Source organism: Emys orbicularis, chromosome 1 (assembly GCF_028017835.1).
Source record: "Emys orbicularis isolate rEmyOrb1 chromosome 1, rEmyOrb1.hap1, whole genome shotgun sequence".
Classification (NCBI taxonomy): Eukaryota; Metazoa; Chordata; order Testudines; family Emydidae; genus Emys; species Emys orbicularis.
Genome location: NC_088683.1, coordinates 268,829,494 through 268,855,482, shown reverse-complemented (window position 1 = coordinate 268,855,482; position 25,989 = coordinate 268,829,494). Strand labels below are relative to the sequence as shown.

At 44.6% G+C, this 25,989-nt stretch overlaps 1 protein-coding gene across 1 annotated transcript in view; it reads right to left on the bottom strand.

Moving 5' to 3' along the window:
• The window catches only part of DOCK9 (dedicator of cytokinesis 9), a 308,951-nt gene extending 283,789 nt beyond the window's left edge, over positions 1-25,162 (bottom strand). Inside the window, exon 1 of the mRNA XM_065397434.1 lies at positions 25,043-25,162. Within this exon, the coding sequence (XP_065253506.1) occupies positions 25,043-25,162 (120 nt within the window). The remainder of the gene's footprint in view (positions 1-25,042) is intronic.
• Positions 25,163-25,989: the final 827 nt, after the last annotated feature.

Genomic DNA, 25,989 nt, shown 5'->3' with positions numbered 1-25,989 from the left:
TAATGTGCTGGACTCTACTCTGGCCCTGAAGGTCTGGGAGCTGTAAGGAACTGTGTAGTGCTTGCTGTATATTTATAATTATTCCTGTGTCTTTCACTAAACCTATGAATTACATGGTGCTTGCTGTACCATTACACATATGACTGGGTGTTTTGGTGAACCTATGATTTCTATTGTGCTGTATACTTACAGGTACTTGGTGCTTTGAGTATTTCTATGCATTCTGCAGTATGTGTGGTAAACTAATAAAGATGAGTTTATTTTCAAAAAATAAATTTACTGAGTGAGAAAAACAGTGCAAAACACAATGTGCAAATACAAACTTATAACAAATTAATGGAACAGAACTTTTAAAATTAGAAAGGCAGCGAACATTTCCTTCCATCTCAGTGCACAAATGCAGTCCATTTTGACTGCACATACACTGACCTGTGAGATGAATACATGGTATGTGTTAATCTGTCGTTGTCCTTACTGTCCCCCATTATGGAGCGACAGGGTTAGGGATGCAACCTATGATGCCACATGGAATGTCGGGGGGTGTAGAGAGCTGGCACTATAGAGTTCTCCAGAAACTGCAACGGGTGGCCAAAGTCCATGATTGTTGGACCTATAAGTCAACTAGAGTCTGCAGCATCTGTTTGCTGCCTGAGAAGCCCTATTATGTCCTGGTCCATCTCTCTCTCCTTTTCCTGCTGGGATTCCTGGGTCTCTCTCCATTTTCTCCTGTCCTCTCAGTCCCTCTCCATGCTGGCTGCCACATTGGCCAGCCAGGCCCTTTTTTCACAGTCCAATGTAACACTGGCTTGCATGATCTCGCTGAACATATCTTCCCTATTCCTCTTCTTTCGCTTCCTCATCAGGGTCAGGTGTTTTGCAAGTGAAGAGGGAGCACCCCTCAAGGCCGCAACAGCAGCAGCTACAGATAAAACAGACAAATTTATCATTGGATTTACAGTCACAATGGAAAGGGAAAGATAGAAATTTTGCAACCTTTCCCTTATTCCAATAAATTTTTTTAATGAGACATGCTTACTGACACTTCAACTTTGGAGTGCCTCTGCCCAGCACCACTCTCCAGTCCCAGCCATGGTGAGTATGGTCTGACAGGGGAGGGAGGGCAGCAAGGAGTAGGGCATTAAGATGATCAGTTGCATAAAACAAAGTTTTGGTCTCTATTTTCATGGGTACATGTATAGGGCAATGGCACTAAATACTGGCACTATTTTCAACTGGCGGGGGCGATTTTAGTTGATCTCATTCCTGAGGGTAACAAAGGCACAGAGAGCACAGCTGCAGCTGGCCTCCCGAAGCTGCTCAGACCTGTATGCCACTAGCCTGTTTACTGCAATGGTGCCAGCCAAACTCCTGATGGACTGACAGGATAAAGTGTCTTGCCACACAGGAAGAAATAAGGCAGCCATCCCTCAAAGCCCTCAGGAGAGGACTGCATGCCATCTCCATGGAAGTTTCATCAAGAGCTCTCAGGAAGATAGAAGGGACATCTCTGTGTACATAAACAATATGCTCCATATGGCCCTTTACCATTTAACTCAACAGTTAAAGCACATACCAACTCTATTTCTGTTTGTTGCACCGCTACCTCTTCTCATACAAGTAAAACAGTGAAAAGCCAATACCTGTGTCTTGTCAATTTGGGGGATGGGCTGGTTCCCATCTTTATAATTAAACATAAGGAAAATGTATGCACACACTCACCCCAGGTTTCTTCCCCTTCATTGGGTTCATCAGTGCTCGGCTGGTGGGACTGGCTAGACTGCAGTAGAGTCTCAAACAGGTCCCAGCATAGCTGGGCTATCCCTCACTGTGTCACCCCCCTCCTGCTCGCCGTTTATGGCAGAGGTCGCTGTCTCAGGCTCCTCGGAGGTATTTATGGTAGTCTGCAGGGTCCCATATGTATGCCATGCAGTTCATTGGAAAAGTGGCAGGTCTACGGCTCACCATCAGATAGTTTGTTGGCCTCCCTGGATTTGTAGTACACCTGTTGCAGTTCCTTTGCTTTCATGTGACGCTGCTGCTGATCCCTGTCATACCCCTTTCACCTGCATCCCCCTTACAATCTTCTCACAGATGTCCATTTCTATGTCTGGTCCATAGCTGTGCCCCCATAGGCCCAGGAGATTCAATACCTCCTGTCTACAGGAGCATGTCTAGGTGTGGAGCCAGCATAGACAGCTGGGCAGCTGCACACAAGAGACAGCTGCTAGGTGTGCAATCAGAAAAAGGTATTTAAAAAATACACCAGGTGTTTTCAGTGGGTGTCGCTTCCAATCTCTGACTCCTGAGCAGCAGAGTTCACAACTGTGGCCAGAGCAGTCACTCTCAGGCATTGTGAACCTCTACATTCACCCTACATCGACTTCATTCAGGCAGGTGGTTTTACTGTGTTTACTTTAATGGGGCCTTTACAGCCAGAGACAAATTTTAGTGTACACACATGCACAGTCAATGCAAGGCAATCTAGATCAACCTAACTTTGTAGCCTGGTCTATATTACAATGAGAGGCTGCTTGTGGAGAAGTGGGGGGCGGGGGGGGAGAGAAGGTGTCACCTGGCAGAAGTGGCCAGAACTCTATTTAAGGATTGGATCATTTTGCACTTGGGTGCTCACTGGCCTTTCACTGGCTGACAACAGCAAGACTGAGCAAGAAGAGTGGGATGCAGGAGCTCCTTCAAAAAAAAAAAAAAAAAACCAACAACCCATCAGATGATTAGTTCCTTTGCTCTAGCCTCCTCCCAGTCCAAAATGTGAAAACTAGTTCCTGTAGGCTGCAGCCAGACTTTTCTTCTAGGAACTCACTCATTTGAATGAAAGACTATCAAGTCATCTGCCTTGATGGCATTCCTATTATTAGCCTCTCTGCTGGATATACGGATTTCTGCCACCATCTCCTGGATGTCCCAGCCCATGATGGAGGCTACAGTGTAAAAGTTAAGTGTTACCAAACAGGTTACTATCAAAATGGCATTTACAAAACAGGAGGAACTTTGCAGATTGATATAGACATATTAATCAATCACAGAAGTTATATTAGCTCTATACTAGAAGGGTTTACAGCAGGGGTGGGCAAACTTTTTGGACCGAGGGTAGAGTGACCAGATGTCCCGATTTTATAGGGACAGTCCTGATTTTGGGGTCTTTTTCTTATATAGGCTTCTATTAGCCTCCACCCCGTGTCCCGATTTTTCACATTTGCTGTCTGGTCACCCTACCCGAGGGCCACATCTGGGTATGGAAATTGTATGGTGGGCCATGAATGCTCACAAAATTGGGGGTTGGGGTGCAGGAGGGGGTGAGGGCTCTGACTGTGGGTGTGAGCTCTGGGTTGGGGCCAGAAATGAGGAGTTCAGGGTGCGGAAGGGGGCTCCAGGCTGGAGCAGGAGGTTGGGGTGCGGGGGGGGGTGAGGGCTCTGGGGATGAGGGGTTGGGGTGCAGGAGGGTGCTCGGGGCTGGGACCAAGGGGTTTGGAGGGTGGGAGGGGTTCAGGACTGGGGCAGGGGGTTGGGGTGCAGGTGGGGGTCAGGGGTGCAGGCTCCAGGTGGTGCTTACCTCAAGCAGTCCCCAGAAGCAGTGGCATGTCCCCCCTCCAGCTCCTATGCAGAGGCGCTGCTCTGTCCGCAGGTGCCGCCCCTGCAGCTCCCATTGGCCACGGTTCCCAGCCAATGGGAGCTGCGGGGACGGCATGCGGAGCCCCTTGGCTACCCCTATGTGTAGGAGCCAGAGGGGGGACATGCCACTGCTTCTGGGAGCCACGTGGAGTGGGGCAAACCCCCGACCCCACTCCCTGGCAGGAGCTTGAGGGCCGGATTAAATAGTCTGGAGGGCCAGATGCGGCCCCCGGGGCATAGTTTGCCCACCCCTGGTTTACAGGTACAGCTATACCAGCAAGTCTTTCCTAGTGCAGACCGGCCTCGGTGTTAGCGACAAGGAAGGAGGAGGGAATTTGAGCTACGGCGTAATGGTCGGAAACAGTTTACACTTATAAGACCACATGAACACAAAAGCTGCTGTAAATAGTGATGTATCACTCTCCAACTACAACAGCTAGAAACTGCAGATACCAGCAATCAAATGTGCTTGAGGCAGTTTGATGTTTATTTACTTTGTTTTGCATTTCGATACAATACATGCCCTGTTGGAACTAAGAATGTGGTGGGATTTTTTTTTTTTTTCCCATTTCTAATAGATCTTATATTGCTTGCTGTTGGTATTTGACAGTCGACTTAAACTACAGATATTGACACAGAGAAGATATTGATAGTCTCCAGTAAATACTAATAAAATATTAAACTATACATTTATGGGCCTAAACCTCCACAATTCGCTCATTTAGGATGCCCACTGACTGCAACAGGAAAACAGATCTACAAAACAAAGCCTAAACACTGAAAATTAAAACCCAGTCTTTAACCAAAGATATAGGAAAGCGAGCAAAAGCATAAATTCTTCCATTAACCCTCCTTGCCCACAGGTCTCTCAGAGATTTTAGATACTAAAGGTGCATTAATACCTAGATGTTTTGTCATGAAGAGCAACCCTGCCAGCATAGAGTGATGTTCTCAAAGAGAAATCCTGTCCCACTGCCTTGTGCTACATCACTAGTGGCCATCATGCTAAATTTGTGCATGCATGCAAAGACTAGCCACATTTCATTGTTAAATATGTTCTGTATAAAGTTTTATTCTTTGAATTCCAGAAAGTCCATATATTAAGTCCATAGTTCTAAATATACACTCAGTCTTCCATGGAAGGATCTCAAAGCACCTTTACAGATACCAATAAGTTAAGCCTCACAACATATCCATGAGATGCACAAGTATTATCCCCATTTTACAGATGAGGAAACAGAGACAGATATTAAATGAATGATTTTTCAAAGGAACTGAGCCATCCCATCCACTTAAATAGGAGTTTTAGGTGCTCAGCAGCTCAGAGAAATCAGGCCCTGCAAAACTTGCCTCAAGACAGTCTGTGGCAGAGGTGGGAATAGAATCCAAGTCTCCCTGTCACGTGCCTTATTCACAAAACTCTTTCCTCCTCCTCTGTATGAAAGTGTAAATTATGCAATTATATAGATACAGTACGCTGTGCAAGTCGTAGGGAGTGCCTTCTCAGCCTTTAGATGAGTTATTTCACAATAATTTCAAGCAGAAGGGAATCTTGTAATATGTTCATTACTTTTGGAGTTTTGTACTTAGATATAGTTTTAATCATGGAAAAAATACATTTCCTGGCAGACACGTTCAACCTAGAAAAGAAACTATTCTTTTCACTTCTATCACTATCTGCAAATTTGCATTGTTTCCTCAAATGAAACTGTCTTTAGTATTTACCTGAAAAGAGGTTACAAAGATCTTTAGTCCTTGAAATCTAAACTAAGCACTAGCTAAAGTCAGAAGCAAGTTCTATCCACATTTCTAGTGTACACTGTTTTTAAAATAGGACCACTGGAGAGGGGACAGTTAAACTTTCTCCTGAAGCATCAGGTTTTGACCACTGTAAATATTCTTGAGCCACTGCTTTGTTCCAGGATTACTACATTTTTGCCAGTCTTTCCCCATCTCAATGAACAAAGCATCAGCTCCAGTCCCCGATCCCAGCTACTCCAGAAACTCTCAAACCAATACCCACATGCCAAACGAAGAGCCTGCAGCAAATATGTTCCTAAGTGTACAACTAAGCTTGCCGCTGTCTGATGTTGAGTCAGAGTTCCAGTTTTTCCAGTAAGTCATTAGTAATTTTTCCTTTCTGTAGCATTTATTTTTGAAATTAAAAATCAATGGACAGATTTTCAAAGATAAGCATATGTAATTTAGCACAAACTTACAACTGTTTTACAATCATAAGCCCATGACATGTGTCAAAGTTAGACTCAGGACTCAGTTTGTCAGACCACTCTGTTTTATTAGCACAGCGCTCTGCTAATACATTCAGATAATGTGAGCCCCCCATGCAAGATTCAAACAGTCTTATTTATACAGATAAAAGGGTGCGAACTAAACAAAGGGACAGAGAGAGCAAAATTGTAAAATTTGCATGGGGCACACTATGCATATCCTGCTTCCTTATTAACTCTTATCGATCTAAGGCTAATGCTTCACCAATTGCCCTTAAGTGGGGAAATTCATTAAGCAGTTAATGTCTGCTTTCCTGTCCCCTGGCTTGCAGCATTTCTCATTTCTACTTAAAGGTACATACAGCATTCTTTAATTCATTCTATTTCTTTAATATAATTAATTTCACTTTCACACATGCATGTGTTAGTAAGCTAACTGTGTGCATATTGCTATTTAACTGGTTAGCTGGTCATGTGAGCAGACACTAAGCACAGACAATGAACCAGTTATATCAGCAGTTCTCAACTGGGGATCCGCAGCCCCCCAGGGGTCTGCGAGCCCTATCAAGGGGACCGTGAGGCCCCACAGCTGAAGCCCTGATCTCCTGCGCCTCCCACGGGGCTGAAGCCCCAAATCCCGGCGCCCACCGCAGGGCTGAAGTCCCAAACCCCGGCATTCCACACAGCGGGGCTGAAGCATGGATCCCTGGTGTCCCCCCCCAGGGCTGAAGCTGAGAGGCATGGAGCTGAAGCCCAGAGCACCGGTGCTCCCTGTGGGGCTGAAGCCCTGAGCCCATGGGCAGAATTGAGGGCATTGCCCAGCTCCCAACTGCAACGCAAGAGCACGGCAGTCCCGGGGGCAGCTCCACACCTCTCCCCCGCCCATCTCCTCTCCCCACCCCCTGGCCAGGTTGGAAGCGGGAAGCTGGAGCCGGGCAGTGCAGGGCAGCTGCTGCTCTGGCTAGTGCCATGGAGCAGGCAGCAGCAGCGTTCCCTCCTCTCCTGCTGGTGCCCCAGGTTGAAGCTGCTCCTCAGCTCCCAGCCCCCTTTGCTCCCACAGACTCAGCCAGTAACAGCCCCCCAGGTGGGGAGACCCAGCTCCGTGGCTGGCAGACCCCTCTGGGAACAGGGAACAAAGTGGAGTCCTCCCAGCACACAGCCTGTAATGCCCCTCTCCTTTCACCCTGAACTACACCCTCCCTGCACCTTGACCTCCCCCCTGCCCACGCACAGCCCCTAGTACCTCTCCCCGCACCCACAGCCATCCCATGTGCACACTGCCCCAGTTACCCACTCCCTGCACCTTGAGCTACCTCGTCTGCACACAGCCCCTACCTACCTACCGCCTCCCTGCACCCTAAGCTGTTTTCAAACTTTTTGAGCTACCCCCACCTTTGAGTTATAATTTTTGATTGCCCCCACCCCAATCCAGGCAGGGTGGGCGGCCTGCTGAAGTGAGTCAGGAGGTGGCACTACCTACATCTGGAGGTGGCTCAAGCCCTGCAGGCCCCTACCCACCCACGCCCAGAATAGAAGTCAAACTACACTTATGCCCAAGGCCCCTGCCCCAAGGCCTCCCCTTCCGGGCCCTGGAGTGTTTATAGCATGTCGAGGGGGGGCCTCAGAGAGAAAAAGGTTGAGAACTCTTGAGTTATATAGTCATATGCACGCACACAACTTATTGGAACATGTGCAAGTTAAGCACAGATCTATTCAATTAAGTGCACCTGACTTTAAAAAACTGGCCCACTTCTGATTCACTACAAGAGCACTATGTAGTATCACCAATAAGACTCTGACAAGCTGGGCATACTGTATTGAATAAGTTTTCAGTGCAACTGACCACATGGGTTGGTCCAACTGGTGTTTAATATATGTGAATTTAAATTATTCTAAAATCCTGGAAGTCTATTCTATTTCTCACTGGAAGTTTTATACGGTAAACACACACACACACACACACACACACACACACACACACACACTAAATTTATACAATGCTCTGTAACAACCTAAATGAATTTTAAAAAACATTAACAAGCTACTAGTCTACACATGCTTTCAAGACTGAATAATCGAAATGCAGGACAGCAGGTTTCTACAATAATACTAGAGGATGCTGGTCTCTACCAAAGAGTTATTATAATCGTTACTGTAGCATAGCAACTTCTCAGAACAAAACAATTTTCCTTAACAAATTTGTTCCCTTTTTCTAGGCTATTTGTCTTCAAAGTTATCTTTCTTTGGGTCGAAATATGAGCCTAGATCTCAACCCTATCACCCCCTGAAAGAGGCTCAAGACTCCACTTATCTGGGTCTTCATCAGAGTATGACAACCCTCAACCCCTTCCATGCTCTCCTCCCCCCCAAACTCCCTCTCCACAGAGATATGCGTATGAAGAAGTCAAATGCTACAATTGCCCACAGAATTAGCCACTTCCATCCAAATCTAATACAAGTTAACCAAGAACATGGAGAAGAGGCTAATAGTATTGGTATATGTTCCCATATTCACCAAATTCTCCATCTTTCAGAACAGTTTAACTGGATAAGACTGAGCCGATACCATCACGAAGGATACACACTTCACCTCTACAACAGCCACATACCACACGAACATAAAGAAGTTCTGACAACTGCTAGGTCTTAGAACTCTATGGCTGTCACTAGCACTGCAACCTCCACCTCATGTTTTTTACCAGCAATTTTTAAAATCTGGGGGACAAGTAATACACTCTGGTTACTTTGCATTGCTCTAGAGAGGGATAATGCAGCAAGAGCATTCTGATTAATCTAGCCGTAAAGTAAATTCCTTTTCAAAAATGTGATTTAAAGTTGATACTACATATCTTCAAACCATTAGGAATATCACAGTAAAATTCTCATTGGGTCATTTGTTTTGTGTTCATGTATGAACTAATTAAAAATATAAGGAAATTCCCAGATAAGAACGATGCTAAACAAGGATTAAGGCGGCATTCATATCAGCCTTCAAAGGTTAAAAATACTGAAAGATGTTTAGCTGTCCAAAAAACAAATCTTACAAAGCCAGGATATTCAGAATTAAATAAGGGCTGTGTATTATCCCACCTTAACACAGTGGCTCTCAAACTTTTTTACTGGTGACCCCTTTCACATAGCAAGCCTCTGAGTGCAACCCCCCCCTTATACATTAAAAACACTTTTTTATATATTTAACACCATTATAAATGCTGGAGGCAAAGCGGGGTTTGGGGTGGAGGCTGACAGCCCTTGACCCCACATGTAATAACCTCGTGACCCCGAGGGGTCCCAAGCCCCAGTTTCAGAACCCCTGCCTTAACACATTTGGATTTCTTTCAAATATAACTAACTCTGAATTTCCCAGGTTTGTAGGAAAGCTATCCCAAAACAAACATCCTACATTTTTATCCTTAGAATACCTTATATGTACACAACTTTACTCTAGTTTAACAAAGCAAAGAACCTATTCCAAAAACAACTGAGAAATACTTAAGTGTACATTTAGTGTTTGCTTCATCCTTATACTGGTTGCTCACTTGGTAATTTCTCTAGTTCTCCCTTCTCTTCAAGTGTCAGTATATTTATGCCTGCATCTGTAATTTTCAACTCCATGCATCTGAAGAAGTGGGTTTTTTACCCACAACAGCTTATGCCCAAATAAATCTATTAGTCTTTAAGGTGCGTCCTCATTGTTTCTCTAGTTTGCAACAGGTCACCATCATTTTGTGAGAAACAAGATTCCACGGGGTTGTTTTTGGGGGGGCGGGTTGAGGGGGAAGGAGAAAAGGAGGCACTGGCACATGTTAAAAGGCATGTCTATGCCACAGCACCTTTGCTGGCTGAGCCTCAATTCCCCGTCACCAGGGTTTTCTGTCTCTTGGGGATTCACATGGTTCAGCCCTCTGGCTGGGTTACTTTCAGAATTCAATCCCTTTCCAGGGTAACAAAAGTACAAACAAAAGGTTCTTCTGCCCACCCTCTGGGTTCAGTTCCCATACCCTTCTGGGCTACTTTGAGGGCAGGTCTACACTACCGCTTATGTCAATATAACTTATGTTGCTTGTTCCCAGTGTTTCCCCCTCCAAATTAAGCTATCAGCCCTTTTACACCCTGGTGTTTACAAGGCTGTCACCTGACCCCAATAAGTCCTGCCTACTTAGGCAGGGTTAACTGAAGAGGGCTGGCTAGCTCCAGGCCTCCTGTCACAGTATATTTTACTAGAATTATCTTTTTGTCTATTAAAGGCAAGGCAGTATTTTAAATAGCAATCTAAATATAAAACATTCAAACAAACAGACGGCTGTAAAAAACGGTCTCCAGAAATGATTGTAACCCTTATTTGGGATTGCTTGTTTTCTAGAGTTTGGGGAGAGGGGAGAGACTCATCAGCACAGGCACAACTCAGGCCAAGTCTATACTAGGAAATTAGGTAGGTATAACTACATCACTCACAGTAGTGAAGACAAGCCCTTTGACAGAAAAAATAAAAGTTCCTGCTTGAATTTCTAAGGCGCACATTTTACTTTTCAGTCTAGTATTTCACATGTTCACTGGCACAAGCTTTTATCATAACAGTTTATGGGGCATGTCTCAACAATTTTACAAGCCTTCCTGGAGAGTGAAAATGAAATGTAATCAAGAGATCTAAAATGGAGTTTGAATAAATGTTAATATAATAATAGGTATAAATCTAGAATACATAAGGCAGAACTTGGTTGTTCCATAGAAAAAGAGTTTAATCTACAGGAATTTTGCCTTCTAGATATAAAGAAATTGTAATTTTGGCAAAACAGATACAGTTGTATAATCTGAATCAGTACCTTAAAAGCTGATTCCCCTGCGCAATAGATAGTTTGAAATTTTCATCTTCCAAGTGGAAGAAGCCTGGCCTACATCTCATTATAGTCAGTGGTGACAGAGACCTCAGCCCTAGCTAAGCAGTCAGCTAGACCAACACACCTGCATTCCTCAAAACATGCTGCATCCTCTGCAGCAACAGCTCTAAAGAAGGGCAGGGGAGAGGGCAAGAGACAATATGCTGAGCATGGGCTTAAACTCTGACCCTGCTTATCACTTAGGCAAGGCCAGCAACTGATGCCCTGGGACAAGAATCAGCTTGAGACCATGTCCTCTTGCCCTCCATCAATCTAGTGTTATTACAGCAAATCCACTAGTGCCAAGAACTAAGCAAGACCTTGCGGGGGAGGGATAGCTCAGTGGTTTGAGCATTGGCCTGCTAAACCCAGGGTTGAGAGTTCAATCCTTGAGGGGGCCATTTAGGGATCTGGGGCAAAATCAGTACTTGGTCCTGCTAATGAAGGCAGGGGGCTGGACTCAATGACCTTTCAAGATCCCTTCCAGTTCTAGGAGATAGGATATCTCCATTAATTTAAATATCTAAAACAGTAAGAGAGAAAAACAGAAGCTGTAAGCAAGCCTCACATTTCAGGTTTTAGAGGTCATTCCATGCTCCAAGTAAAGCCAGCTTCACTGCAGCACCTTTGAGCAAGTGCTTACCTCATTACCTCTTTCCTGATTCCACCTTCTTTCAGATCAAAAGCCACATTCTCTCTCTCCTGTATTTAGATTTTCAGAAAACCTTTGGCAAGGTCCCTCACAAAAGGCTCTTAAGCAAAGTAAGCTGTCATGGGATAAGAGGGACAGCCCTCTCATGAATTGGTAACTGGTTAAAAGACAGGAAACAAAGGGTAGGAATAAATGGTCAGTTTTCAGAATGGAGAGAGGTAAATGGTGGTATCCCCCAAGGGTCTGTACTGGGGCCAGTCCTATTCAACATATTCATCAATGATCTGGAAAAAGGGGTAAACAGTGAGGTGGCAAAATTTGTAGATGATACAAAACTACTCAAGATAGTTAAGACCCAGGCAGACTGCGAAGAGCTAGCTACAAAAGGATCTCTCAAAACTGGGTGACTGGGCAACAAAATGACAGATGAAATTCAATGTTGATAAATGCAAAGTAATGCACATTGGAAAACAATCCCAACTACACACATAAAATGATGGGGTCTAAATTAGCTGTTACCACTCAAAAAAGATCTTGGGAGTCATTGTGGATAGTTCTCTGAAAACATCCACACAATGTGCAGCGGCAGTCAAAAAAGCGAACAGAATGTTGAGAATCATTAAGAAAGGGAAAGATCAGAAGACAGAAAATATCATATCACTTCTATATAAATCCATTTCTATATATGCCAACATCATGAATACTGTGTTCAAATGTGGTCACCCTATCTCAAAAAGATATATTGGAATGGGAAAAGGTTCAGAAAAAGGGCAACAAAAAGGATCGGGGTATGGATCAGCTTCTGTATGAGGAGAGTAATAAGACTGGGACTTTTCAGCTTGGAAAAGAGACGATTAAGAGGGGATATGATAGAGGTCTAAAATCATGACTGGTGTGGAGAAAGTAAATAAGGAAGTGTTACTTAATCCTAATAACACATGAACTAGGGATCACCAAATGAAATTATTAGGCAGCAGGTTTGCAACAAACAAAAGGAAGTATTTTTTCCAACAATGAGTTCCACAGGTTGACTGTGCAACTCTTTGCCAGAAGATATTGTGACGGCCAAGACCATAATAGGGTTCAAAAAAGAACTAGATAAGTTCATGGAGGTCCATCAATGGCTATTAGCCAGAATGGGCAGAGATGGTGCCCCTATCCTCTGTTTGCCAGAAGCTGGGAACAGGCGACAGGGGATGGATCACTTGATTACCTGTTCTATTCATTCCCTCTGGGGCACCTGGCATTGGCCACTATCAGAAGACAGGATACTGGGCTAGATGGATCTTTGGTCTGACCCAGTATGGCCATTCTTATTTTCCTGGGCACGCATGCACACTTATCCTCACAGCTCAACTAACAGTTACCCTAATTCAGTTCAAATTGCCTTACATAAAGCCATGTTTCATTGAAGAGAAAACACATTTTTTTTTCAGATTTTTAAGATATAATTATAGGCACCCAGTCACATTTAAATTACAAATACACAAGATTACTACAGCAAAGAGTGGGGGGGGGGAGGGGGATCTTAAATGTTTCAGTTTCCTTACTTAATTAATTTGATAGATCTTTTTTATAATCTGTTTCATATTTTCCTGTGTAGATACTCCACTTCTGAAGAGACCCTTTTAAAACTTTAATCAAGGATTAGAAAACCCCTCAAATTTTACAAGTTTCAAAACACACAGTTTAAATGAGTACTCCATCAGAAAAATTTGAGCCAATTTAGAAAAAAATTAACAGTATCACTTCAAAAAGAGACACCTCAGACTGTTTCCTAAAAACTATTGCTAGATAGGCAAGACTGTTAGAATATGATGATATCATCTTAAGAATCTTTAAAAAAAATAAAGCCTCCTACCCCCAGCTGCTGAGAAGCAGCATTTTCATTCTATGACAATTATCTCAGGGATACATGTAACAGCTCCATTGTGTCTTAGTTCCAGGAAGTGATTATGCTCAATAGAATACAAGGCTTGCATCTGTCCTTCTAAAAGGAGGGAGGCGGAAGCTCTGCTACCCGTGCCTCATTTGTGAAACCATTACATATCTTTCAACCAAACTCCAACAATACCTTAAAGTGTTGGGTTATCTCCTCCTTAGCACCTGCATGCAGACTTGTGCACCTGGGCTCCGATCCTGTGGCTTGTCTCATGTGGGTAGACCCCTGCATGGGTCCCATTGCTTTCCTGTTTCTGACTGGAACTTTGAGGGTCATGGAACACTCAAAGCTCCTGTGAGGAAAGTTTGCAGAAACTTGCCTGCCCAGCTGAGCTGCAGCAGTCCTACTACTGGCAGGCACTTAACCCACCTGCAAGCCTGCTAAGGTGTACAGCAACAGGCCAGTTCTGGAGTCTTTAGTAGACCCATAGCAACAGAAAGTTCTGGCCAGCTTAAATAGCTCACAAGTCAGTGAGCCCTCGGAGGAAGATTCTGGAAGTCTAGCCAGCCAGAGATACCATTAAAATTTAGAACACTGAATGAATAAATATATGCATTACTCAGAATTTTCCAAACCACCATGCTCATACTGCTTAACAAAAACCTTTACTCATGAACCATGGGAACCAGGCGTCAATTCACATTTAACAGGTTAGTGTAGTTAAGTAAATTCATCAAAATAATGAATAACTTTTTCACTGGTCCTTTCACTAAGACTTCACAAACCAAGTTGACAGACTCCGGGGTATCCAGGCATTTTAGACCTGGTCAACATTACAAAGTTAGGTCAACTTAAGTTGACTTGTTTCAACCTACTTGTGCACGTGTCTACACCTAAATTTGTTTTGTTCTCCCCCCTGTCCCCTTAACAGCGACTGAACACCACCACCTCCCTGAAAGATGCAGAGGCATGATCAGCCTACTTGCAACAATGCAATACAAGTGTAGACACTGCACTACCTGCATTGACCCTAACAAAAACAACAAGGAGTCCGGTGGCACCTTAAAGACTAACAGATTTATTTGGGCATAAGCTTTTGTGAGTAAAAAAAAAAAACCTCGCTTCTTCAGATGAAAAAACCTCGCTTACCCACGAAAGCTTATGCCCAAATAAATCTGTTAGTCTTTAAGGTGCCACCAGACTCCTTGTTGTTTTTGTGGATACAGACTAACACGGCTACCCCCTGATAACTGACCCTAACAGTCCTCCAGCATCTGTCCCACAATGCTCTTGTCCCCAAGACTGTGGTCACGCCAGTCTCAACTTTGAACTTCACTGTCCTGAGATCACAGGAACCAGAAGACAGCCCCATTCCCCTTTAAAACACCAAGCATGCTTCTCAACTGCACACCTTTGTGAGCATCCAACCATGCTGGCTTCACGTACATAGACATGCTCTTGCCAGGACCAGTAAAGAAGTCACAGATCTCCTTTACCTGTGGAGAGAAGAGACTTTACAACACAGTTATGGAACAGATGAAGAAATAGACATCTGTGTGCAGGGATGCTGGAATTGGGGCACAACAGGGATGAGTAGCAGTGCTGTGTGAAAAACTTCAGCAGACATACCAGAAAACAAGAGAGGCAAACAAATCTGGAACTGCCCAGCAGACCTGCCATTTCTCCGACACACTTCAAGCGACACTTGATGTAGACCTCACCAGCACCCCACATACAACTGTGGACACTTCGCCAGAGCCTGAGGCAGATATTGCTGCAACCCATACCAAAGAGGAGGAAGGTGATGCAGATTGGGACACAAACCACAAGGCAAGCTAAGAGCTGTTTAAAACTCTGCCGGCGTCAAGCCAGCTCCGCCAGGCAAGCGCAGATGAGCCCACTGGTGAAAAGGAAGGGCGCTCATATAAGAATGTGTGTTATTCCTTATTTTTTAACTTTTTGTTGTCCCAAACCTCATCTCCTTTCCTTCCCCCCTGCCCTTCTTTCCCATTTAATAGTGGCTCCCATGCAATCTGTGCATTTAGAGAACAAATGCATTGATTTTTGATTGCTTACTTTACTTGTAAAGTATTAAAAATAAATTTAAAAAAATTAGTATGGCAATCCAAATTATACAATGTCCTATGCTCAGAGATAGAGGTGGCATCCAGTCCTCCATTCCTGTTAGCTTGTTTGGCTAGGCACGGGGCCCAGGCAGTGTACTTTGTTTGTTTTAATAGGAATGTCCCTTTTATCCTCTTGAGAGATCTTGATGAAGTTTTCATTAAGATACTTTGCAATCCTCTCCTGAACATTTATAGGGAAGGCAGCCTTGTTTTCTCCCCCTCTCCACACAATAGGAGACTTTCCCATACCATTCTGCAATGAGCTCTGCTGGTACCATTTCCATAAACAGGCTAGCAGCATACAGGCCCAGGCAGCTTCAAGACAGAGTACCAGCTGGGTTCTCTCTGCCTGACACCACCAGGAGTCAGATATCAGCCAGATAACCACTTACTGCAAAAATATTGACAATATTCACCAGACTTGCCTATGCTCATACCCAATTAGCACTTAAGATATTTACAGGAATAATAAGGGAGTTTTGAGACTTATCTTCCCCTTTCTGTTGTGACTATAAATCTAATGGCATATCTCTGTTTTCATCAGCAGCCTCTAGTGTGGTGGCCTTGAGGTGCCCCCTCTACATTTGCCAAACATCTGACTCTGATCAGGTGGAGAAATAAGTAGCCCAGGAACCTGTTCTGCAAAATCTTCCAGTCCTCTTCAACTACTGGCCATGAACACAGGTCTTGGAAGACCACATGTCTATGACCATGGAGAAGGACCACAATTGGAGAGAGTGGCTGCTTCAGGAGAGGCACAGGGACTAAGAAGCGCAGCAGGAAGTGCACCAGAACATCATGGGTTTGTTCACGCAACAAACTCAGATGCTGCAAAGCATTGACCTACATATCTAAAATGCAGGGAAAATTCCATGGTCACTGCCACCTATGCCCCACAACAGGTAGCAGCATGGTTTCAACCCTCACCTCTACCACTCAACACCTGGGGAAAACAAGGAGAACCACGGCTACATATACACAGACGTGAAAACCACAGGATCAGCCACAATGCACTACATGTTTTGTAACACTACTGAAGGGTTGTAATATGTTCTTAAATACATAAAAATAAATGTTTCTTGTTTACTTGGGTTTTTTAAGTATGGGTTGCCCTATCACAATGCTGCTAAAATGCTTTTAGCTTGAATATTGTGTACAGGAAACAAAGTTCAAGTGCAAATAAAGTTCTACTTTTAGAAATTCAGAGTTCATTTATTAGTTTACATCAAGCGTAACTGCCACATTACAGAATTCAAAATGGGAGTCAGTAATCCACCCATAACAATGAAGTGTTCCCGGTGGATCCATTAGCATTTACATAATCATGAAAAAGTATCACCTTCTGTTCACATGCTTATAGGGAAGTTGGGATGGTGCCAGAATAGGGTATGCTTTCTATTGCTCCACCGCAGTTTGGAAACGCCTTCCTGCACATCTATCCACTACTTCCTGCACATTGCCAAGAGAGTCAGTCCTGTGCAGCAGGATACACACAACAGCCTTGCTTACTTGGATGACAACGGCCTTCACCATGGATTTCCCAACTCCAAACTGATTGCCTACTGACCAACAGCAATCCAGCATTGCAAGCTTCGAGAGCATTATCACCACTCACTTTTCCACAGTCAATGCAGCTCTCATTCTTGCATCCCTATGCTGCAGCAAGTTTGGCACGCAGATCTAGGAATGTGGCTGTGACATTACATTACATATTCCTTATGAAAATATGCTTATGATATGAATATGACATAAATGAGATGTACTTTATGCAAGATGGCTCATGTAAGATATCATTGGAAAGGTCATGATTTACTGAATGTAATTATCCAATTTGTATGCCTGTATCTTTTCTGTATCTGAAGTTAGGAATAGTAGGTATGTATCTGCATTTCAAATGTGTTACTTTGGGTGTCACCCCAACCAGCCCTTCAGCTACAACAATGGAAAAGCCAGACAGGTCTAATGGGCCAATAGCGGAGACAATGCACTGTGAAAGAGCTTAGTCTTCCTGTGGACCCTGGAGACAGCTTATGAACAATGGCTGCCACAGCCATGCAGAGAGGTGGGTCTGAGTCACCTGGTACTGCATACCCCTCTCCCCCTTTTGGAATGCCAGTGGTTTTCCACTATAAGACAAAGGGTTCCTGCCTTACACAAGAGCTATATAAGGCAGGGGAGTGACATCAAAGTTCTCATCTGCCTGCCCACCCAAAGAGACACTGAAAAACAACTGGAAGCAAGAACTGGATGGGGGCAGGGGGGTGAGAAGGACTGAGCCCTAACTGGAAGGGCGTCTAGCTTGTGAGTAATAATACCTGAGGTCTCAAGAGGAAGACCAGTGCAGCTGCCTTTCAAGATTTTCTGTAATCTGCTTGAAACAATATCTAGGGTGAGAAATACTATTTGTAACCAATTTCTTTAGTGAAACCAGCTTAGTTTGCATGTTTGGTTTCATTTGCTTAGTTGTCTGCTTTGTTCTGTTTGCTACCCATTTTACTACTTAAAATCTGTTTTTTGTAGTTAATAAAATGTGTTTATAATATAACCCAGTTTCTGTAATTTCTAAGTAGGGGGGCGAGAAGTTGTGCATACCTTCCTCCACATTGAGGGAGGAGACGAATTTCATAAAACCTTTGGGTTTGTACCCCTTAAAAGGAGTGAGCACCAGAGTGTTGGAACGAGTCCCTTAAGCGGAGTCTTCCCAGAGCTGATCTGTAGCTGGGGGTGGCCCTGTCTGTGTGCTTGGCTGGAAGAGGCTTGTGAGCCTAACTCAGCAAGACCAGTTAAAGGGGGCTCATGCTGGCAGAACAGGTAGACTCAGTAGTATCTCAGCACATCAGGTGGCTTCCTAAGGGGCATAACCTATCACAGTGGCCTTTTCACATCCAAAAGTTCTGCAACCACAGCTTGTCATCCCAAACCTACATTACAATGCAATCCTTGTTTCTCAGCCCAAAAGCAGCAATTAACAATGGGGAGCTACCACCTGAATGCCAACAGCAGCCAGACATATTTATGTGCTACCCTCAGCAACGTGTCATGGTGGTTGAGTAACTCCTCTTCCTCACATACCCAATTATAGTAGTACTCAATGAAGTTCTGCAAATACAAGAGAACTGCACATCTTACATTAGCAACAGTCATAAGAATTGCACGGAGGTCAGCAGGGTCCATACTTCTGACTGAGAGATGGCAGAGGCTGTAAAGTGGCATATGGGATTGTAAGAGTTTTAAAAAATGGTGCGCAAATAACGGGATGAACAAGCATTATGGGATGGAGACTGAGACACTGTGGGAACCTGAACCAAAAATCCTTGGGCAAATTACTGCAAAATGTCCCACATGGCACTGCATCGGACAATGACACAGGGCACACCAGCACACCACATTTTCCATCAACACAACCACTAGTGGTGTGTATGCGCAACACCAACACAAGTAGCCAAGTATGCATGCACACAAGTGATACAGAAGTCGGTGGCTGTATGGTATCATAACTTATGTTGACCAAGCTCTGTAGTGTAGAGACAGCCTCTCATTTGGTTCTTCACTACTATAATAAAGTATTAAGTAACTCAGTTTAGACAATCAGAAAAGATTTTTTTTATTGTAACCATTACGAAAAGTTGAGTTTAAAACTAAATTAAGAAAATATCAAGTGAGGTCTCATTTATTTAGCTTATGAAAGGTTAACCAGTGACATACATCTGCAAAAAGTTAAGTTGGAAACTGAGTTAAATTAACACAAGCTAGAAAAGGGCTGTTTTATTGACCAAGTGTCTGAAACCTATTAATGCTATAAGCGTACTAGAGTGAAAGTACAGCAATTCCATGTTAGATGTTGTCTTCTTCCACCCTCAACCCCAATGTACTTCATGTTGTTTTAAACGTTGACCACATTCTCAGAATGAGCAAATATATTTCATTTACAAACACTTAAGTCCCCTAATATAGGGCACAACATTTTATCAGCAGAACATAAAGGATGTTTCATTAATCCACCACACTTGTGACCAGTTATCTTTCAAATGCACTGTAAAATTAAGGGCGAAAGCTTGAAAAACCTTAATTGCAAGAGGCAGGTGGAAGTTTTACCTCCTAATCAAACACGTACAAGCAATTTCTGAAGAATTTAAGCTCCTCGTTTTAGTGGGAAACCTTTGAAAACCTTATGAACATTATGCTAATACAGGGCTGAAGCATGCTGAAAACAGAAGGACAGAGTAAAAGTTCATTTAATATCAAAATAGTATCAATATCACTATTCTTATATTTAATTTGATAAACTATACTTTTGAATTTACCTCCAGCTGCAGCAGAATTTCCTAACTGATGCACTAAAATACTGCAGAAATTAGGTCCAACTAGCCACAAGAGCACCCAGGCCCTAGATCATAAAGCCATCACTAAATTACTATGCAGGATATAAAAAATAACCATACTGGGTTAGACCAATGGTCCATATAGCCCAGTATCCGGTCTCTGACCATGCCCAGTGCCAGATACTTCAGAAGGAATGAACAGAACAGGGTAATTTTGAGTGGTCCTTTCCTTGCTGTCCAGTCCTAGCTTCTGGCAGCCAGAGGTTCAGGGACACCCAGAGCATGAGGTTGTGTCCCTGATCATTTTGGCTAATAGTCACTGATGGACCTATCCTCCACGAACTTATCTAGTTTTTTGAACCAGGTTATACTTTTCGTTTTCACAACATGCCCTGGCAATGAGTCCCACCGGTTGATTGTGCCTTGTGTGAAGTACTTCCTTATTTTAGTTTTCAAACTACTGCCTATTAATTTCACTGGGTGATCTCCAGTTCTTGCTTTATATGAAGGAATAAATAATACTTCCTTATTCACCTTCTCCATAAGATTCACAATCTAATAGACCTCTATCATATCCAACCTTAGTCATCTTTTTTCTAAGCTGAACGGTTCTAGTCTTTTAAGATCTCCTCAGACAGAAGCTATTCCATAATCTTAATCATTTTTGTTGCCCTTCTCTGCACCTTTTCTAATTCTATATTTTTTTGAGATGGAGCAACTAGAACTGCATGCAGTATTAAAGGTGTGGGAGTATCATGGATTTATATAATGGCATTATGATATTTTCCATTTTATCATCTATCCCTTTCTTACTGGTTCCTAACATTGACGACTGCCACTGTACATTAAATAGATGTTTTCAGAGAACTATCCATAACGACTCCACATCATTTTTTTGAGTGTTAACAGCTAGTTTAGACCCCATTATTTTGTATATATAGTTAGGATTATTTTTTCCAATATGCATTCCTTAGCACTTGGCAATACTGAATTTCATCTACCATTTTGTTACCCAGCTTTGTGAGATCCATTAGTAACTCTTTGCAGTCAGCTTTGGACTTAAAACTATCTCGAGTAACTTTTTAATGTCTGCAAACTTCGCCAGCACACTGTTCACCCCCTTTTCCAGATCATTTATGAATAGGGCTCCGTGTCTGTCACGGAAGTCACAGATTCCATGACTTTCCACCACCTCTGTGACTTCTGCAGGGGACAGTGTGGTTCATCCCAGTGTGGTTGAAGCAGCTGATGTTCAAATGACAGGTAGAGGGATTAAAGGATAGCAGGCAAGAAAAATTGGTGACAGAGAGAAAGATAGATCATGGTAGACACAGTCAGTCTCTGAAAAAATGCATGGACAGAGAGCATGATATCCACCAATCTCCTCTCTTCAAAAGCTGAAGGTGGATGTGGAATTCAATGAATGAAAAAATAATTCTGCTTGACAAGGCACATAGCAGAACTGAAGGAGAAAAAGAACTAATTTGTAAATGGAGGAAAGTCCCATGATCACAGGCCTTTCTCCAGAGTTGTTAAACAGCCTGGGTACAAGAATAGAGGAATCAGATGCTCCAGTTAACCGTAGTGAAGGGTTAGCAAGATGGACTTCACAATGGTAAAGAGGAGGAAAAGAATAAGGAGAAAGGAGTGATTTAACAGAAGAATCAAAAGAGGAAGAGTGGAAGAGGAAATTTATTCTGTAAATTAACCAGGTGGGGAAGAGCCACAAACATACTGTGTATGGTAAAGTTTGTTCTTTCTTTTAATTCAAAAACTATTACACCAACTCACCATCAAAAAACATTCCTTGTTATACCATTAGTATAGCCATGTGCAAAAAGCACTGGCTAGAGTCAGACTGAGCTGGTATGACATGTATTTGCTGACCCTAAAAGTTACTGCAGAATACAAGCTCTTTTTAAAAGTTTTAGTCCTTCTGGTTGCAAAGAAGTCTTCTAAACATGTACTAATGTAGTGCTATCTTCTCATATATTTAAACTTTCTGAAAAAGTAGCTCTGAGACAGATTAACGTCTTCCATTAATTTCAACACCAACAATTATGACTAACTGTGGTATGTAATCTATCATTTAAATCAGCTTCTGTACCAGATGACTGGAGGATAGCTAATGTGACGCCAATTTTTAAAAAGGCTCCAGCGGCAATCCAGGCAAGTATAGGCTGGTAAGCCTAACTTCAGTGCCAGGTAAACTTGTTGAAATTATAGTAAAGAACAGAATTATCAGACACAGATGAACATGATTTGTTGGGGAAGTGTCAACACAGCTTTTGTCAAGGGCAATCATGCCTCACCAATCTACTAGACTTCTTTGAGGGGGTCAACAAGCATGTGGACAAGGGAGATCCAGTGAATATAGTGTATTTAGATTTTCAAAAAGCCTTTGACAAGGTCCCTCACCAAAGGCTCTTAAGCAAAGTAAGCAGTCATGGGATAAGAGGGAAGGTTCTCTCATGGATTGGTAACTGGTTAAAAGATAGAAAGCAAAAGGTAGGAACAAATCACCAGTTTTCAGAATGGAGAGGGGTAAATAGTGGTGTCCGTCAGGGATCTGTACTGGGACCAGTCATATTCATAAATGATCTGGAAAAAGGGGTAAACAGTGAGGTGGCAAAATTTGCAGATGATAGTTAAGTCCCAAGCAGACTGCGAAGAACTACAAAAGGATCTCAAACTGTGTGACTAGGCAACAAAATGGCAGATGAAATTCAATGTTGATAAATGCAAAGTAATACACATTGGAAAACACAATCTCAAATATACATATAAAATGATGGGATCTAAATTAGCTGTTACCACTCAAGAAAGAGATCTTGGAGTTACTATGGATAGTTCTCTGAAAACATCCACTTAAAGTGCAGTGGCAGTCAAAAAAGCTAACAGAATGTTCAGAATCATTAAGAAAGGGAAAGATCAGAAGACAGAAAATATCATATCGCCTCTATATAAATCCTTCTCTATATATGCCAACATCTTGAATACTGCGTACAAATATGGTCACCCCATCTAAAAAAAAACAAAACAAAACAAAAAAAGATATATTGGAATTGAAAAAGATTCAGAAAAGGGCAACAAAAATTATTAGGGGTATGGAACGGGTTCCATATGAGGAGAGATTAATAAGACTGGGACTTTACAGCTTGGAAAAGAGAGGACTAAGGGGGGATATGATAGAGGGCTATAAAATTATGACTGCTGTGGAGTAAGTAAATAAGGAAGTGTTATTTACTCCTTCTCATAACACACAAAGTAGTTGTCACCAAATGAAATTAATAGGCAGTAGGTTTAAAACAAACAAAAGGAAGTATTTTTTTCACACAATGCACAGTCAACCTGTGCAACTCTTTGCCAAATGATGTTGTGAAGGCCAAGACTATAACAGGGTTCAAAAAAGAACTAGATAAGTTCATGGAGAATAGGTCCATCAATGGCTATTAGCCAGAACAGGCAGAGATGGTGTCCCTAGCCTCTGTTTGCCAGAAGCTGGGAATGGGCGATGATTACCTGTTCTGTTCATTCCCTCTGGGGCACCTGGCTGGCCACTGTTAGACAGGATACTGGGCTAGATGGATCTTTGATCTGACGCAGTATGGCCGTTCTTATGTTCTTAAGATAAAATTCAACAGCAACTATTTTTCTGCTGACCCTTTCAGCACAATCAGTGATGCTGGGATTGTGGGAACAAGCAGCACTATTAAGTCCTGACTGCCCAAGTGTTCACTAGAAAAAGATACGTTTTTAACACGTTACCTTATACCTTATTACTCCAAGTAGTCCCATTTGGAGTCAGTGGAACTACTCAAAGGAGGAACTGCTGATCAATGACTAAGGGGGTTCATCAGTTTGTTACCCTGGTAGTTACAAAAAAATAGGATTTAATTTGTAGAATGAGTAGATGGGTATTATGATGCTTTTTCAATTGTAGATACAGGAACACTTTACAATGATAGGTAAGCATTACTGTCCACGTTTTAAAGCTGGAGAAAAGGAGGCAGAGAGATTAAGTGACTAAGGCTATGTCTACACCGTGCACCTTACAATGGCTTGGCTGTGCAGCTGCACCATTTTAAGGTGCACTGTGTAACTGCTCTTTATTGCCGTGGAGCCATAGATTTGTCACCAGGAGCACTATCCACACCGGTGCTTTTCGTCATTAAAACCTTTGTCGTTAAAGGGGGTATTTTTTCATAACCCTGAGCAACAAAAAGTTAACATGACCAAAGTGCCAATGTAGACATGGCCTTACGGCCTGTCTACACTTACAGCACTGAGGTGGCACAGCTACACCGTACAGCACTGCCACTGTAGTGTTTAGTGAAGAAGCTACCTATGCCGACGGGAGAGCTTCTCCCATCACGTACCTACTCCACGTCCCCCAGAGGCAGTAATTATGTGGACAGGGGAAGCCCTCCTGATAACATAGCACTATCTACACTAAGGCTCAAATTGGTGTAAGTGCATTGCTCAGGGGCATGGATTTTCCAAACCCCTGAGTGATGTCATTTTAGTGACATAAACCTGTAGTGTAGACCGGGACGGGGGGGGGGGGTGTTCAGTGGCAGAACACAGCCTAGCTTTGCTTCGCTTCCTTCCAGTCAGATTCCACAGAGTAGTTACTGAATCCCCATGAGACCCCGTTTGATTACAACCCCATCGCTGATACGTCTGGGTTTAATTCCCGGGTTAGGAAAATTTCAGAACAGAGATGAAGAGGAACGACCCAGCACACGCGTTACCGGGGTGAGGAGGGCATACAAAGTGCCATCGCACCTCCTTTTGTACCGATTCTTCAGACACACCCACAGACTTCCACGCAACGCACAGCGCTACGGAAACGCGCTGTGACTGGATGGAAGTTTGCAGCCGCACCGAGGAGCGCGGCGGCGACTCCCAGCGCTGTGCCGGCGGAGAGCCCCGCCGCGCCCCCCACCCACACAGGGAGCGTCCCTGGCTTGCTCTCCGCCGGGCCGCACCGACACCTCAGCCCGGGCCAGAGCCGTGGCCCAACAGGAGGCGCGCGCCCCGCCGCGAGTCAGGGGCAAGTCCCGCGCCGTGACAGCCCGGCGGCTCCCTCCCGCCGCGGGCGTCGGAGCCCTATTGATGCGGGGAGCTCGGCGGTAGCATCAGGCCCCGGTGTCCTGCGGAGAGAGCTCTGTGGTGGCGGGGGAGGCGATCGGCTCCCGCTCACCCCTGCGGGGATGCGCCCCGGCCCCCTGTGCGGGAAGAGACGGGCACTGTCCCCGCAGCCGCCCAACCGGAGCGGGGGGGGGAATAGTATCTGCAGTCCCTGCCCGGCCGGGCTCTTACCACGAACACGGAGCCCCGCACCGCCTCGGAGACACTTTGCCGCAGCTCTGCCGCCGTGCCCGGCTTGCTGAGCGCCCGGGTGAACTTCCGAGTCTCCGGGGGGACCAGCGCCTGCGACATGACTGCTGCTGCTGCCGCCGCCTCGCCGCGCTCCCGGCCCCTCACTCCGCGGCCCCCCCGCGCCCCCATGGCCCGGCCGTAGGCGGCGAGGCAGTGTCGCAGCTGGCGCCGGCCCTCTCAGGTGGCCCCTCCCTCGCTCAGCCCATGCTCCCAGAGCGCGCCGCGCTCCCACCCCAAACACTGAGTCACACGAGGGGGGAGGGCGCAGGGCGCAGCCTCGGTCGCTGATTGGCGCAGCCGCGATGGCGAACGGGGTGGGGCCACCCATCATGCCCCGCCCACACCTGGTCCCCGGTTCCACATCGGATTGGTCGCGGCGCTACCTGCCCGGCTGCTCCCCTTCCGCTCCCCGCCCTTCGGTCTCCCGGGGAGCCCAGGCCAGCATTGGGGCGGGGCCGGCGCGAGCCGGAAATTCCCGCTCGGCGCTGAGCGCATCGCCATGGTCTCCCCTCGCACAGGGCGGGTCCGCAGTGTCCTGTGCGAGGTGGCGCGGGGTGAACGGGGATCGGTGGCAGGGAGGGCAGAGAGCAGGTTTCACAAGCCTCCTTCTCGGCCCCTGCCCCCCCGTCGGTGCAGGGCCTGTCCCTGCTCCTAGCTCTGCCTTGCGTCACGGGCCCTCGCCTAGGTGCACAGCAGCTTTGACCTCCCAATTTCCCTGTCCTCACTCAAAGGGGTGTCACTTATTATATGAACCCCACAGTTACACACCGGGTGGTCCCGCTCACTTTTATGGTTAAGAATTATTTACATCAGACTATCAGGAGCCATGAAGATGTAGTGATAGAAAGAATTATCTACACCAAAAAAATTAATTGCACCTCTATAAT